We start from the raw sequence: 15,063 nt of genomic DNA on the forward strand, positions 1-15,063 counted from the left end.
AAAAATGTTTAATGCTATGCATTAGTTTCAAAGGGGTATGACCAAAATGATCACATCTGAAAAGTTTATTGACAGGGTAAACACACACCATTTCATAACAAAGTCCCAGAGTGAAGTTTCCAATTACATTTTATTGAAAACAGGAAAGCAGATCCTGTAGAGGTGAGAGGTCACGACTTCATGTCAGCTGCACAGCGGAAGCCCAGGTTAGAGGCGGAGCTATCAGGAGTGTTCTGGCTACGAGCAGCACATCTGTATCTATAGCAGTACGACTACAAAGAGAAGACGAACGGAAAATTAAGGAATGCATGCACTTAGAAACCAGCAAGATATGCAGGTGTCATGTTTTAGAGCGTTACCTTGTGACACATATAGGAGCCTCCTTTTTTGACTTTCTCCGTTCCTGTTTCTGGTCCTTTCTGTACACATAAACATGGCAGATGAAGCAGGTGCAGGAAAATTTCCATGCTGTTGTGTACATTCGAGCTGGTGTTTTCCTCATTCCTTGCTGCGGTGTTTGCTTCTTACTGGGTTGCGTTGCTGATCCCTGGTGTGATGAACGTTCCACCAGTCTGCCGTCCACTCCCAAGCATTCCCCACCATGTCATAAAGCCCAAACTTGTTAGCAGGAAATGACTTCACCTGTCCAAAACATCATATGGCCCAGATTAGTTATGGTCTCTGGAAAGAAAGGAGTGTGCACCCTTCCCCTTGACCATGCTCTCTTACTGGTGATGTGTGAAAGTATCCATCTTCTGCTGTGTTGTGATTGGGGAAATCTCCCTGCCACAGGTTGGCATAATGGAGGCCTTTTGGCATCAGTTTATTCCCCCATGGATACAACCTAGAAAGGCACAGAAAAATAGTCATATACCCATACACAGACATTCACAAGGACATAAAAAAAATGGAGGTATGGCCTGGTTCCCTCCTACCTGTCCTGCAGACCGCCCCTGCAGGCAAATTCCCACTCGGACTCTGTGGGCAGCCTGCGCTGAGCCCACCGACAGTAGGCCCGAGCATCAGCCCACGACACATGCAGCACAGGGTGATCCATCCTACAAACATAATGACTCCCATCAGTGGGTCATGTGGTGAAAATGAGCCTATATGCCTATATTCAGTTGTTACACATCACATTGGAAAATGTTATGCGTAGGGGGTGGTGGAGTCGAATTTGGAGCATTACAGAGTAAATGAGAAAATACAGTACAAAAGTACAAAGGGTAAATAAAATATCATCCTTACCTATCTGCAATGGTTGAATCATGGCCTTCTGGGTGTCTCCAATCTGCTCCTTTTACTGGCGACCACCAGGGGGCAGCAGCAACCTACTGATCACAATGAAGCAAGACTTTCTTTTACAAATCATAAAAACAAGTTTGTACATGTACAATCTAAAAGTGATTTAAAGTAATATTACTATAAATATCTATACACTCCAACACAAGCAAGTACACATTTATTTTCTTTCTCCTCTTTCCTTGCCCTACCTGTGTTTCCACCACTATCCTGCCATAACGTGAGAAAGTAAGAGGTCAGAAAACTACCATGGCTTGGGATCAAAGACTTAGACATAATGCGTTTGTTTTCTGGTTTTTCATCACCACAGGAACTAGTCTCAAAACAGTTCAAGTTCACCAGTATATGCGTACCAACGTGTGTGAGAGAAGAGATTGTCTGTTGTGATATCAACTGATGTGTTTTGAGCACTGAGAACTGAACTGCAAAAGTGCACATTATCAGCTCAAGCACTGTTACACTGAGGGATGCTGAACTAAATTCAAGAAATATGTTTAAACTGAAAACATAATGGGTACAAGCATAGGTAGAGATCATCTATACACAATGAAACACATATCTCTCCAGCACCCTCATCTTTGCCCACAAATATGCTAAAAACAACTGCTTTTAGAAATATTATACGTAGGTTTTACTACATAAAAATGTGCATTTACAAACTACACAAGACCAGAAACTCTGATGAATTTCCTACAGGACAGCAAATAGAGCACAAGTTCCCCAAGCAGAAGAGACACAAGGACTCTTAAATAGCTGATATCACAGATATCCCTACAGGCTTATTTTCTCTTGCATTATAATGCAGAATAGTGCTCGAGAACTGGTTCCATATTACTCACACAGTGCAAAAGTCTTTAGCACTAGATCATTAATCACATTTCTGATACTGATGCACTGTAGAACCCAATTTTGTAATACTTTCCCAAGTTTCCCAATTTACCAATAGTGTAATAAGCTTGTATTATAATAAATTTAATAAAACCCAATTAATGTAGTAATAATGTAATACAATGCCTTAACTGTTACTGTAATAACATTTTACCAATAATGTAATACCTCATTACATTATTGGGAATTTATTACATTTTCAGTTTATTCAATTGTAATACCACATAACATTTTTGGAAATGTATTGGCAATATTTTGGATGGTCTTTAGTTGAAATAAATGCCTAAAAGACAGTAACAAAAATATCAACATTTCAATGATGTATGAATAATGAAGCATTTAATTACATTCAATAGATTATGAAGAGAGTTTTAATCAACTGCCTATGTAAGATTTATCTATAATCTGATGTAATGTAATATGGTAATATGGTTTTACATTCTTGGTAAAAATTGCATGAATACCCAAGACCTTATATTACATTAATAGGTAAGTTATTACATTATTAGGTTTTATTACATTTTTGACAATTTTATTACATTTCTGTGTTATTACATCACTGAGATATTACGATATTGGGTTCCTCATAAACCTTTCCCTCATTTCATACACTGGCTTTAGTTCTACACACCTGCTGCAAACTGTCTTGTCCAAGGACAACAATATCAAATTTACACTTATATCAAATTTTCACTTCTATCAAATTTTAAGAAAATGTAATATTTTGTAATTATATGGCTATGAATTTGATAACCATAAAACTTCATAGGGAGATGAAATGAGTGCCTGCTCAGTGTATAAGAGGTGTGTGTGTGTGTGTGTGTGTGTGTGTGTCTCACCGCATGGGACAGAGTACTCTTTACTTCTTCACTCAGCAGACCCTCAAACACGAACGAGTCTCCAAAATTCTCCGCCTGACAGACCATCAGACTGCAATCAGGCCATTCTGCAACCAGGCAAATATTTGTGTGTACATATGTGTGTGTCTACCTGGTACCTCTGTAACATAGCCTGTTTGGTTAACGAAGCTTTGGAATTGCTTGTTCGTGACCTCATGCTCCTCAACATAAAACGGGTCAATCCACACCCTTCTCTGAGGCCCTTCTCCATCCTGTGGTATCCCTGGATCATCAGTGCCCATCAAGAACCAGTCTCCCTCGATCAGCAGCATCTGCACAACCCAGGAAGGCAAGACACAGACAGTTACAGCATCTGGGTGTTACAGGGTAATGGTCTGAACTGCATTTAAACAATTTGCTTCATTGAAAAAAACACTCAGGTTATACATGTGATTTAAGAGACCGATTTTCAGCAATTGTCTCATATATAGATTTTTCTCTTCTTATATATGAGAAAAATTTAGCAGTGGTCCAGGCCTGTACTTCAAGTCATGTGGTCTCCAAAGCTGTATGAACTAATACTTTTCTAGTGAATATTTCTGTGTCTAATTAATCAGTTTTAATAAACCTTGTATATATAGTTTCAATACAGAAATTTATCTTGATGTATAGGCTAATCATGTTGCAATTATCCTTGGCACTGACTGTGGTGTTCTCCAATGGCAATCTAAATGGCCACAATCGTCTGTCTAGTCCTGACGTGGTATGGTGTTGCACGTGGACACATCGCCTACGGACAAATTAGCTTTAAATTAAAATGTATTTCCGTCTTTTACCACTTTGTGGTTGTTATTAACAGTCGCTGTCCAGGAGTACATCCTCCATTGTAACCGTCAGTGCAACATTAGGCCTACATATCACGCTCGTCCATCATCCCACAGACCGCGAACAGCAACTTTACATTTCCATTCCTTGGCTTTAGTACTGGTGCGTTTTTCCTAACTCTAACCCTATAAACACCACACTATGACTAGATGCAGTGGTGTCGAACGTAGGTTATGAGCATTTTCTTTTCTTTGAATAACGGGTCTTTAGTACTTGTGCGTTTTTTCTAACCCTAACCTAACCATTAAAAACTTGGACGCAGTGGTGTCGGACGTACTGCATGAGTATTTACTTTTCTTTTAATAACACTCCTGAATTTAGGCGCTCCATGAAGCAACCACACGAAATATTTGAATTGGCACGATGAACATACCTTAGTCAACGTGTCATATTCGGGCACGTTAGCAGGCTTTTCATTTGCTGTTTCAGAATATTTATAGCCAGGGTTTTCAGAAAGTGTGTTTTTTTTCTCGATAAAATCATCTCTCTTCAGCCCTTGACAGCCGCAGTGAGAACTATACACTCCCGACGAGGCTTGCGCATTTGACTCTGATCCCGAATGAACCTCAGTCTCTCTTATGTCACAACGCACCGTGACGATTAAAAAACAAAGCAGAATTAATCCAAACTTGTCCAGTAATGATGCCATGTCCACATTCATGCACTTCCTCACATGCATGTGTGAAGCCATCTTTGTAAAATGTATCATGTGATCGGTCAGCTGACCTTTTCGATTATTTTTCCTAAGGGTTTCAGTGGAATTGGACTTTGTTTAATGATTTACCAGTTTTTCCATTCAGTCTAGAATCAAAGTACCCCATTGTTCCTTCAGAAAGTGGAGATTAGCAGTATGAAAGTAGAAAGTATGATGTCAGCAGTATGACAAGACCCTCCAAGTAAGCCTCATTAGGCTAAGATAAGTGATTTGTGCGCCAATTCATTAGTATTCAAATATTTAATCATTATTGCATATTTGCGAATGTGACGTGTAGGTCACCATCTTTGCGCCGTGACTGCGTCACTTCACAAAAGGTTCGTGGCATGTGGCTACGGATTAAATTGTTCACTGTTTTATAAATGTATAGACTACACAGTAGATACATTATACTGATCTATTAGACATTTAATATATTTATGTTAATGAAATAAACTAATTTGTAAAACTGCGGGAATTCTAAAATTTTTGTTTCACTCCTTTTTGGCGTCAGCCCAAATAAGGTCTTGCAGGCTAATTTTAATGCTTATTGGGATATGTAGTCTCTGATTAAACGCGTTAAGGTACTGACAAAACTGCCGTTGAACACCAGAAACACAGTTTCCCAGAAACCAATCACAGTTTACAATCTGCGAGTTATTTCGGCAAACCGAAAAGAGACGAATAGGGGGCGATGGACCGTTTTTTACTGTCGGGTGCACTCTGGAGTCTCTGGATTAGGATTTTTCGAGAGGATTGAACTTAAAAAAAAAAACCATTAACCGGACTTTGCAATATCGTGTTGAGTTCAACTCTGTGAGGTAAACATTACTTTCGAATGAGTAATCTTTTGGATTGAGCATCACCTTTTATTAGGCTAAATATTTATCTTATCTGTGAGAGAGCATCGCACTCACCACAGAAGGCTACACGAAGCACCATCTCAAAAATGTGCAAACTAAAATTATTTGGCGCTGCAGATGTAGGTTTTGTCTTTGTCTTTACAAAGTTCGTTTATACTAACACTCGAATTTGAGACTGTTCATTTTAAAGAAACGGTCTTTACGTTGCGGCGGTAGTTTTAAGAAGTTGTTTTAAAAACTGTTGAACTACACCTTCAGATTGTATAAACATAAAATTATAGATAGCGCCATTTGATTCATTACTAAAATTGTTTCTTCGGTTGTGTAGCTTCTTAGATCCGTCGTCTTTGGCCTGTTATAGGAAGATTGCAAAAATTACACTATGCTTGCGTTGGCTCCTCTGCGCTGGTGCTGACTGCATCGCCACCGGAGACGAGCGAGTTTGCTGGTTTGCTCTTGTAGTTTTACTGCCTAGTTTTAAATCAGAATAAATCTGTCACTTTCAACCTCTCTACATAGGGCAATGCTAGCTGCATCGGCTATCCTTCTGATCATGCAGATATGCTCAGTTACGAGCCTTACACAAACAGCGTAACAGGTGCTATTTTGCGCGATGTGCAAAGTCTGATAACACAAAATTCATGCAAGTAGGAGAGTTTATTCGTTTTCAGTTGTTTGATAACTCATGTGATTTCTTTTTATTTTGCACATTGGGTGAAGCATTATGTTCCATATTTCAGCAACATCAGAAACCATTTAGATTTTACTGTTAACGGTAGCCTGTCGGAAAAACCCTCTACACACAAGCTTATGTAAATCTCTCCACAGCTTGAACTACAGGAACGGTCCGTGGGTGTGAAGAGTGGACGTATATGCGTGTACAATTCTGTGGCAGGCTTATTTGTTATTCAAATTACCTTGGTACCTCTGGGGAATCCGTGGAGTTTCGTAAGAAAAGTCAAGTACTGATATAGCATGAAAAGTTAAAAGGCAAATGCTTAGGTTTAGCAACAGTGGTTCTAATCCTCAGTGTTTTACTGACACCTCCTTTTCCCAGCATTTGTTTTTATCATTACCTCCATGTTTTACTTGATCTGGTTTAGTGCTGTATATGCACCAGGTGTCGCTGAGTCTGCTGAACGTTTGACATCTGACCTCTTCCACCTGCTCCAGGTGGAGGTGTTCTTGCCATGGTGGAGAAGATGTCGAGTTTTCTGCACATTGGGGACATATGCTCCCTGTACGCTGAGGGCTCCACCAGTGGCTTCATCAGCACCCTAGGGTAAGTTTGCTTATATTTTGGGGTGATTTTACCAATGCAGGGTACTTGGATGTGAGGTCATTAATTCCAGACACTTTGTAGCTTGCATTCTGAATACATTTCCATAGACTTAGTTATTAGGTATACTACTTAGTAAATTGAAGGACATTATAAATGCAAACTGCTGACTGAGGTCTGTTCTTTGACACGTCATTTAGTAGCAAAGATCTGTCATAACTGGAATTCCAGCATAAGGTGTTTCAGTATCTGTGTATCCTCAAAATCCTTAGTACTGTTCCACTGTATTTAGTGCCTATATGACCATGGAGACCATGTAGTAGAGCTGTTTCTTAGATATGTCAGATATTAATTCAACTTAAGGATGATAAAGCTATATTAACAATACTAATTCAACTGACGGATAATATAGCTATGCTGCGTATACTAATTAAACTGATGGATAATATAGCTATACTAATTAATTTGATGGATGATACAATTATACTAGCCATAATAATTCATCTGATCAATTCATCTGATCATATCTTTTGCTAGCTATACTAGTTAATTAATCTGATAAGTAATATATTAGCTATTCATCTGATGGATGAGTAAATAGATTTTTGATTCAGCTGATTTATTCACTAAGTGTTTACTTGTTTCCTTTACAAGCATTCCAAATCCCAATGGACATTTTTCCAGTCTGTAGCACAAAAGAGTGCTAAGAGTGCTTTAACAAGAAGAAGTGAGCTTTTAGTCTCTGTCCCTCACAGGCAGTAGGGTAGTAGGAGTAGGACTTGCTTTGTTGGCAGGATTGATTCACAATGCCATGCAAGCAGCTTAAAACATTATTTCAGCTTCTTTATTAAAACAGTCCCTCCACAGTTCATTACAATGATTTATAGATAGTGAAAGAGCAGATAGTACATTTGCTAAATGGTTAATTATACTTACTTCGGGACTTAGCACATTGCCGATAGCTCTGCTGTTTATGACCTTGGAACTGCGTGACCTAGCTGTCAGCAGTTTAACACTCTTCGTGTGTGTGTGTACTTGTGGCTGACTGATCGTGGGATTTGGATGATGACCAGGAGGATGCTGTTTTCAACCAGAAATGGCTATATCTGTCCTAGGAACTCAGCTGCTTCCCTGCCCCCTTTATCCAACACACACACACACACACACACACACACACACACACACACACACACACACACACACCGTCCTATTTCTCTGTCACTTTCTCACTCTCTACACATACTCTCACAACACTCACAAAAACTATTTTCTTTCATCCTTTCTTTTTTTTTTTTGTCTTGTAAGGTTGGTTGATGACCGTTGTGTTGTCCAGCCAGATGCTGGAGACCTAAATAACCCGCCCAAGAAATTCAGGGGTAAGGATTGTATGTGTGTGAACTGAAGTGAATTCTGCTGATTTATTTTTAGCTCATCTAGCGGAAGTTGAGTGAGTTATGCTGGACTGGTCATAGTTGAATATCCTTGGAGAAAATGGTCATTGTAGTCATGGAAACCACTTAAGTAGGATGTCCCTTTTCTTCAATGTTGATGTAATTATGCCATTGCTATTATATGCCATTGTTTTTGTTATACTGCCAACTGTAAAGTTGTAAATACTGTAAAGTTGTAAATACTGTAAAGTTGTAAATACTGCTCATTCTGCCTTTGACATGGTTATGGTTATGATTACGGTTGCAAAACAGTCTCAGAAGGCCTTTTGGGCCTCTCTAAAGAGGAATGCATACTATTTCCTCTGAATATAAACACACACCTACCTCTGCCTCTCACCTTGTCACTCCTTTCACTGTGTTTGTTGTATTGTCTATGTGTGGTTCTGCGTTTGACATTGATGCTGACATGGCGGTATTGGTGCTCTTTGTTTGCTTTCCTGTCCTAATGAGCTCTAGCCACAAAAGGCTCCAGAAAGATTAGAAAGCAGAGAAAGAGTAGAGTAAGGGAATGAGTAATGCAGAAAGAGGTAGTCGAAACATTGAGACACTAAAGAAATGACGCACACAGTGTCTTCCTCTAAAAACATAAGCCCTCTCAATCCTAACCCAATTCTGAAGGCCTTATTCTGTCAGCCTGTGTGTGTGTGTGTGTGTGTGTGTGTGTGTGTGTGTGTGTGTGTGTGCAGTGTGCGATGTGCCCTACATTCCTCTGGTTGACCCTTAAGCATTTAGTTGTTTTATCAACCCAATCTCCAGAAACAGAGAGCAGACTTCTCCCTCTCTCTCCTTCTTTCTCTCTCTCTTTCTCTTCAGCACTCCCCCTCTCTCCTTATTTGGTAAGACTGGCGCTCCTGTAGGAACGCTGGAGGGCTTTTTCTCTTCCATGTAGATCCCAACTTCACAGAGGTGACTAGTTACAAGATTCATGTGTATGCGTGCAAATAGGCCTAATGAACTCAAACAGAGTTTTAGTCATGTTACATTAAAATAGCTGAGCGCTCTTTGATCCTGCCATGACAAACTACACCCTGTATGTAAAACACACTCACATTCACTCATGCAGTTTACATATTGGTTTTCATACTGTTTTCTTCCTGTTATCCTGTTATCTCAAAGGCTTTATCTTAGCCATAGACGGTACCTCTGCGGACCTCCATGGCTCAGTGTCCGTGTGTCTGAACAGACAGTACTGTTTCTCTTTACTCCTTATGTCACTAGAAATTTTACTTCCTGGTGTTATTGGATACATTAAACTCTTACTAAGATTAGTTAAGTAATACTTCACTCTGTTAGGCTTTGCTACAGTTTGAGAGAAATCCACCAGATTTTTATTTCTTTGTGCACAGTGTGATTTTGATTCTACCTGAAATCTTCCGAATGATTTGCATGTGCATTCTGGCTTTTGTTATGGTCTGTGGAAACGCCATTGTGTATTTGCCACTACATCGCACAGCTGAGACTTGAACGTGAACCCCAGTGGCATGGCATTGTTAAGCAAGTCTTTTACTCAGTGTCATTGAAACACTTGTATACACATATCTGCTCCTGCTAAAATGAGGTTTGTATTGTGTTTAATCTCTCTTTTTCTCTCGCCTCCCCAGACTGTCTGTTCAGATTATGTCCCATGAACAGATATTCAGCACAGAAACAGTTTTGGAAAGCTGCCAGACCTGGAGGAACCAGCACAACTGACACTGTTTTACTTAACAAATTACACGTGAGTGTGTCTGTGTGTGTGTGTGTGTGTCTGTGTGTGTGTGTGTGTGTGTGTGTCTGTGTGTGTGTGCGCGTGTGCATGTGCAGCACCTGCTAAATCACCAAGTCTGATTGTGTCTGTGTGTCATAATCTAGTGTATTTGACCTTGACTCTTTTGAGATTGGTTTTAACTAATTGTACATTTGTTGCACTGCTGACAGTGAACATCCATTTAAAAAGTATATGGTTTTAACAACAATAATGTTAGTTATACAAAACTTTATTAAACTTTATTTAACCAAATAAATCTTACTTGGATATAATTTTCTATTACAAGAAATCATCATCATCACATTTAGCTCCAGGAACAGCATATAATAAGGAACTCACATCAGTAGAACAATCAGATAAAATGAAATATTTGATTGCCATGCAGAATTTGATACTCTCCAACCCGTTCACAGTTATTTCTGATTCAGTTAAACCTACAATGGCTTTAAATTCATTGGATTTCATTGGATTCATTGGATTTAACAAGACTTTAGCTAAGCTAGGAGCATTTTTCTAAGATGATAGAGCCGATAATCAAAATGTCTTCTTGCTCTTCTCACTCCAGATTTTCAGAACACAAATAAACAGAATGTCCTGAGATCTTAACCCATAGATGGACCTTATCCCGAAAGTGTCTTTCTAAATAAAACATTGATTAAGTCATGGACACAGCAGGCCAGTTTGGAATTCAAAATGCAATTCAATTAGAAATAAAGCTTAAGGCTCCATGTTAAATTTAAGTCAGTAACAGTAGTATTTCAGTGAGGTTTCCTTAGTCATGATTTAATTTTTTGTAACATGAGGCTAAATGCCTAAACTTTATGGTCTTATATGCCAGCATTTCCATCCACTTGAGCAGTACTTTGAAATATACCTCGTCCTTCTACAAATATGTTTGGTACATCTAATTGTTAATATTATTTATTTATTGAAAAGTCATGCATCAGGGCCTAGAATCCCTGACCTTTGCGTGGCTGTGTGTGCGTGTGTGTGTGTGTGTGTCTGTGTGCATGCATGTGCATGAGGCTCTGTTTATACCATTATCTTGGCATTTCCAGTTCTTCTTAGAAATAAATGCACTTCCCTGTGGATGCAGTCTCACTGTCTCCAGAATTATTTGTCATTGGCTCTGTTTTAGCATGCTGCTGATCTAGAGAAGAAACAAAATGAATCAGAGAATAAGAAGCTGCTGGGAACTGTCATTCAGTATGGAAATGTCATCCAGGTGATCCTACTCTCTCCCCCCAAAACACACACTTACACTTAAGTGCTCCATCAACCATGTCAGCTGCATTTGTCTGTGTGTGATTCTAGCTGTTGCACCTGAAGAGCAATAAGTATCTGACAGTGAATAAGCGTTTGCCCGCTCTGCTGGAGAAGAATGCCATGCGTGTGACGCTGGATGCAGCAGGGAATGAGGGCTCCTGGTTCTACATCCAACCGTTCTACAAGCTGCGCTCCATAGGAGACAGTGTGAGTACACTAAGCTGCAGTGAGTGGAGTTACTCAGATGTGTTTATTTGAACTGAAGTGTGTGTGTGTCCTTGTCTGTGCACATTGTGCTGTAGGTTGTCATCGGAGATAAGGTTGTGTTAAATCCTGTGAATGCCGGACAGCCACTTCATGCTAGCAGCCATCAGCTTGTAGATAACCCAGGATGCAATGAGGTAACACATACAGTTCACTGAGATTAGAGATAATCCTTTCATTTATTACATTTTGGTGAAAACAAATGTTGCTACATGTTTTAGTGTAATAAAAAATCAGGAAAGATGTAGTTAACAGAAAGTTATATAAAACCTCCCTCACAAGGTATAAAATTAAATCTATCAGTGTTTATTGGTTTACTCTTTACTTTTTGCACCTTACTGACTATTCTGTTCCTTCATCCTTCAAATCTTAAATCCACTATCTTGCTATTACCTCTCTCTAAAAAGTGTTGTTAAAAGTCTGACTGACATAATGTTACCCTTTAAAGAGACCCTTGCTTTCACATAAGCAAATATTCAAGCACCTCTTAACTGCATTGGAAATTTGGCAGATGCTCTTTTGCCGAGTAATAGGTTTCTGGAGAACTGGTCATGTGGATGGCTGCTCAGGGAGATGACTTGGTGAAGATAGTGGAGTTCCTTTTGTAGATGAAGACAGGGTCAAATGGCTGGGAATTTGTATTGTAGGGGTTTGTATTGTATGAACAGGGAGTCAAGACGGAATAGGTATAGTGGAATGGTCTTTCCTAGATGATCTGTTTTGATATGTTTGATAGTAAATATTTGTGTGTTGCAGTTAAGGATGAATGTATTGGAGAGACGGGATGACAGGTGGGGTTGAATGAATTTGATGTAAAGGAGAATTCAGAGCATTGAAAGAAACCAAAGAAGGTGAGAAGAAACTGGTTTCAAGAGGAATTGAGGGTTCTGATGATTAGAGAATTCAGAGGCAGTAAAGCAGCTTGTTTCCTGTTATGATGAGTTTGGTAAAGATCAATGCAAGGTGGGTAGGCTAAAGGGGTGGAGGAACAGATGGAGAGGACAGAGTTGGCATGTGTGATGAAGGTCTGCCCAGAGTTGGACATTTGATTGGTTTACAGAGGAATTGAAGGAAACAGCTGGACCCAAACTTAAGGGGCCATGGTTCCTGGAAGTGCTGGGGTCTGGATGTGGATGCGGTGGAGGCAGAGGAAGCAGGGGTCCAGTAGACGTCCATGGAATCAGGGTTGACCAAGGTGCAAAAGAAAGATGTAGCATGTGAGGGTCATGCGAGGAAAAAGGGGGAGTTAGGGAGGAGGAATGGTAGTGGCAGCTCAGTGGTTAAAGTACTTGACTTGTAATTAGAAGGTTGCTGGTTCAAGCCCCACCACTGCCAAGATGCCACTGTTGGGCCCCTGAGCAAGGCCCTTAACCCTTAGTTGCTCAGGTTGTACTCAGGTTGTATCATAATTGTAAGTCGCTTTGGATAAAAGCATCAGCTAAATTCCATAAATGAATGGTAGTGTGATGTGGTGGGTAGCAAAACCAGAAAAAGCTCATCTCTGACAGCTCCCATAGCTTCTCATTTTGTTTTTTAATATTCTTCTTTTTCACTCTTATCTTGCCTTTGCCACACTGCCTTGTTTCTCTTTACTCTGCTTTTGTTTTGACAGGTAAACTCAGTCAACTGCAGCACCAGCTGGAAAATTGTTCTGTTCATGAAATGGAGTGACAATCAAGAGGTTGTTTTGAAAGGCGTGAGTTGAAGACAAGTGTTGTTATTCTTTGTTTCTTTTGTTTTCTTATATTTTGCATTAATTAACCAATATATTTCTATGTGTAATATTTTATACATCTTAAATCTAATATAGAGAGAAGATTAGAGGATAAGGGGATAAGGATTGTGTCTGCATGCTTGCATACATGCGTGTGTGTGTGTGTATTAGGGAGATGTGGTCCGGTTGTTCCATGCAGAACAGGAGAAGTTTCTAACATGTGATGACCACCGGAAGAAGCAGTATGTTTTCCTGCGCACCACTGGACGCCAGTCTGCAACCTCAGCAACCAGCAGCAAAGCACTTTGGGAAGTGGAGGTCAGAGTATGTCATGTGAACTCCTTGTACCTGCTCATGTGTTATGATTTCCCTGGGAAGTACAGCAGGTGAGTGAGTGAGTGAGTGTGTGTGTGTGTGTGTGTGTGTGTGTGTGTGTGTGTTTTACAGGTTGTGCAGCATGATCCCTGTAGAGGAGGAGCAGGCTACTGGAACAGTTTGTTCAGGTTCAAACACCTGGCAACTGGACATTACCTTGCTGCAGAGGTGAGATATAACATGCAAAGTGAGTTCTTGAACACACATACACACACAGAAGATAATAGACAGTAATAAAGCACTAAATCCCCTCACATTTACTTATAAATGTATGTATTATGTACATTGCATATTACATATGCCATCCTTTATCTTTTCGATAATTTTTTCCCCAGGTAAACCCAGACTATGAAGAAGAATGCCTGGAATCTCATTCCTCCGTGAGTGTGTGTTTTCAGTGTATTTGGTTCTAGCAGTAGACAAGAGGTTTTATTTAAATTATTTACAGTATGCAGAGTTATTTTATAGTGTATTGCATATTGCAGCTGGACTGTGAACAGGAAGTGATGCAAGCATGTACAAATATCCACAGGATAAGGTCATGTACACGCTGGTGGCTGTTCCCGATGGCAATGACATCTCCTCTATCTTTGAGCTGGACCCTACTACTCTGAGAGGGGGGGACTCTCTTGTGCCCAGGTAGATCAAACAGACCATAACAATGACTGAGACAGGAGCTGGATTTAGGTTAAGCATAATGGTCATGTTTGGCTACTGAGTGGATACTCTGATTTGCACAAGTAATGTGTTTGTGTAATTGCTGTGTTGTGTGTTAGGAACTCATATGTAAGGCTTAGGCACCTCTGCACGAATACCTGGGTCCATAGTACTAACCACCCCATAGACAAGGAGGAAGAGAAACCAGTCATGCTCAGAGTGAGTTAGAATGTGTGTTATACGCAAATACAGTTCGTTTACATTGTTCAATGTATCTTTTCTTTAGTGGTTTCTTTGCAGATTTAAATACTATCACTCTCTCTCCCTCCCTCCCTCTTACACACACACACACACACACACACACACACACACACACACACAGATAGGTACATCTCCTTTGAAGGAAGATAAGGAAGCTTTTGCTATAGTGCCTGTGTCCCCCGCAGAGGTCAGAGATCTCGATTTTGCTAATGATGCCAGTAAAGTACTGGCCTCCATCGCTGGTAAACTGGAAAAGGGCACCATCACCCAGAATGAGAGGAGGTATAGAATCTACTCATCACTCCACCATTTCAGATTTCTGTCCATCCTACCTTTCCCCCTCAGTGCATCTCACTACATGGCTCCATGTAGTTGCCCACTTGCAAATAGAAAAATGGCAGCTGCTGTTCCTCTGATCATTTCACACAGAACTACATTATCTGTTATGGGACAAATAAGGTTTAAAGTTGGTAAATGGTACAAAAAGCGCTGTTTCCTTTCTCAGAGCAGTGACTAAGCTGCTGGAGGACCTGGTGTACTTTGTGGTAGATATTCCCAGCAGCGCCCAGGATGTGCTG

At 40.1% G+C, this 15,063-nt stretch overlaps 2 protein-coding genes across 16 annotated transcripts in view; one reads left to right on the plus strand and one right to left on the minus strand.

Moving 5' to 3' along the window:
• Positions 1 to 21: 21 nt before the first annotated feature.
• Positions 22 to 4,620, minus strand: sumf1 (sulfatase modifying factor 1). The gene is made up of 9 exons (XM_027007839.3): positions 4,288 to 4,620; positions 3,188 to 3,361; positions 3,030 to 3,104; positions 1,249 to 1,331; positions 936 to 1,058; positions 730 to 844; positions 529 to 642; positions 360 to 419; positions 22 to 272 (listed from the first exon to the last, which is right to left on the minus strand). Exons 1-9 carry the CDS (start codon positions 4,603 to 4,605, stop codon positions 171 to 173), a joined length of 1,164 nt encoding a protein of 387 aa, XP_026863640.2. The 5' UTR covers positions 4,606 to 4,620; the 3' UTR covers positions 22 to 170.
• A 667-nt stretch (positions 4,621 to 5,287) lies between these two features.
• Positions 5,288 to 15,063, plus strand: part of itpr1a (inositol 1,4,5-trisphosphate receptor, type 1a) — a 30,959-nt gene continuing 21,183 nt past the window's right edge. For 5 of the 15 annotated variants that reach the window (XM_081718480.1, XM_081718488.1, XM_081718484.1 and 2 more), the window contains exons 1-15: positions 6,312 to 6,419; positions 6,645 to 6,753; positions 8,056 to 8,126; positions 9,803 to 9,918; positions 11,087 to 11,173; positions 11,263 to 11,421; positions 11,517 to 11,615; positions 13,091 to 13,174; positions 13,364 to 13,510; positions 13,640 to 13,735; positions 13,903 to 13,947; positions 14,100 to 14,206; positions 14,344 to 14,443; positions 14,607 to 14,767; positions 14,991 to 15,063. The exon at positions 14,991 to 15,063 is cut by the window's right edge and continues 69 nt beyond it. In XM_081718480.1, coding sequence (XP_081574606.1) covers positions 6,344 to 6,419; positions 6,645 to 6,753; positions 8,056 to 8,126; positions 9,803 to 9,918; positions 11,087 to 11,173; positions 11,263 to 11,421; positions 11,517 to 11,615; positions 13,091 to 13,174; positions 13,364 to 13,510; positions 13,640 to 13,735; positions 13,903 to 13,947; positions 14,100 to 14,206; positions 14,344 to 14,443; positions 14,607 to 14,767; positions 14,991 to 15,063 — 1,530 coding nt within the window. In that variant the 5' untranslated portion in view covers positions 6,312 to 6,343. Of the gene's footprint in view, positions 5,430 to 6,307; positions 6,420 to 6,644; positions 6,754 to 8,055; positions 8,127 to 9,014; positions 9,108 to 9,802; positions 9,919 to 11,086; positions 11,174 to 11,262; positions 11,422 to 11,516; positions 11,616 to 13,090; positions 13,175 to 13,363; positions 13,511 to 13,639; positions 13,736 to 13,902; positions 13,948 to 14,099; positions 14,207 to 14,343; positions 14,444 to 14,606; positions 14,768 to 14,990 lie in introns of those variants that run through there. The other 10 variants (XM_081718490.1, XM_081718495.1, XM_081718485.1 and 7 more) reach the window with 7 other exon arrangements.

The sequence above is a fragment of the Electrophorus electricus genome, chromosome 7 (assembly GCF_041902795.1).
Source record: "Electrophorus electricus isolate QZ-2024a chromosome 7, ASM4190279v1, whole genome shotgun sequence".
In the NCBI taxonomy this organism is placed as follows: Eukaryota; Metazoa; Chordata; class Actinopteri; order Gymnotiformes; family Gymnotidae; genus Electrophorus; species Electrophorus electricus.

What these genes read in the sequence shown, in the direction of transcription:
- sumf1 (XM_027007839.3), bottom strand. Translation starts at nt 4,605, where the DNA reads ATGGCTTCACACATGCATGTGAGGAAGTGCATGAATGTGGACATGGCA. An exon ending in GGGATCAGCAACGCAACCCA is followed by an intron (nt 420 to 528) that starts GTAAGAAGCAAA and finishes TTATGTGTACAG; the next exon opens with AAAGGACCAGAAACAGGAAC. An exon ending in GCTCCTATATGTGTCACAAG is followed by an intron (nt 273 to 359) that starts GTAACGCTCTAA and finishes TTCTCTTTGTAG; the next exon opens with TCGTACTGCTATAGATACAG.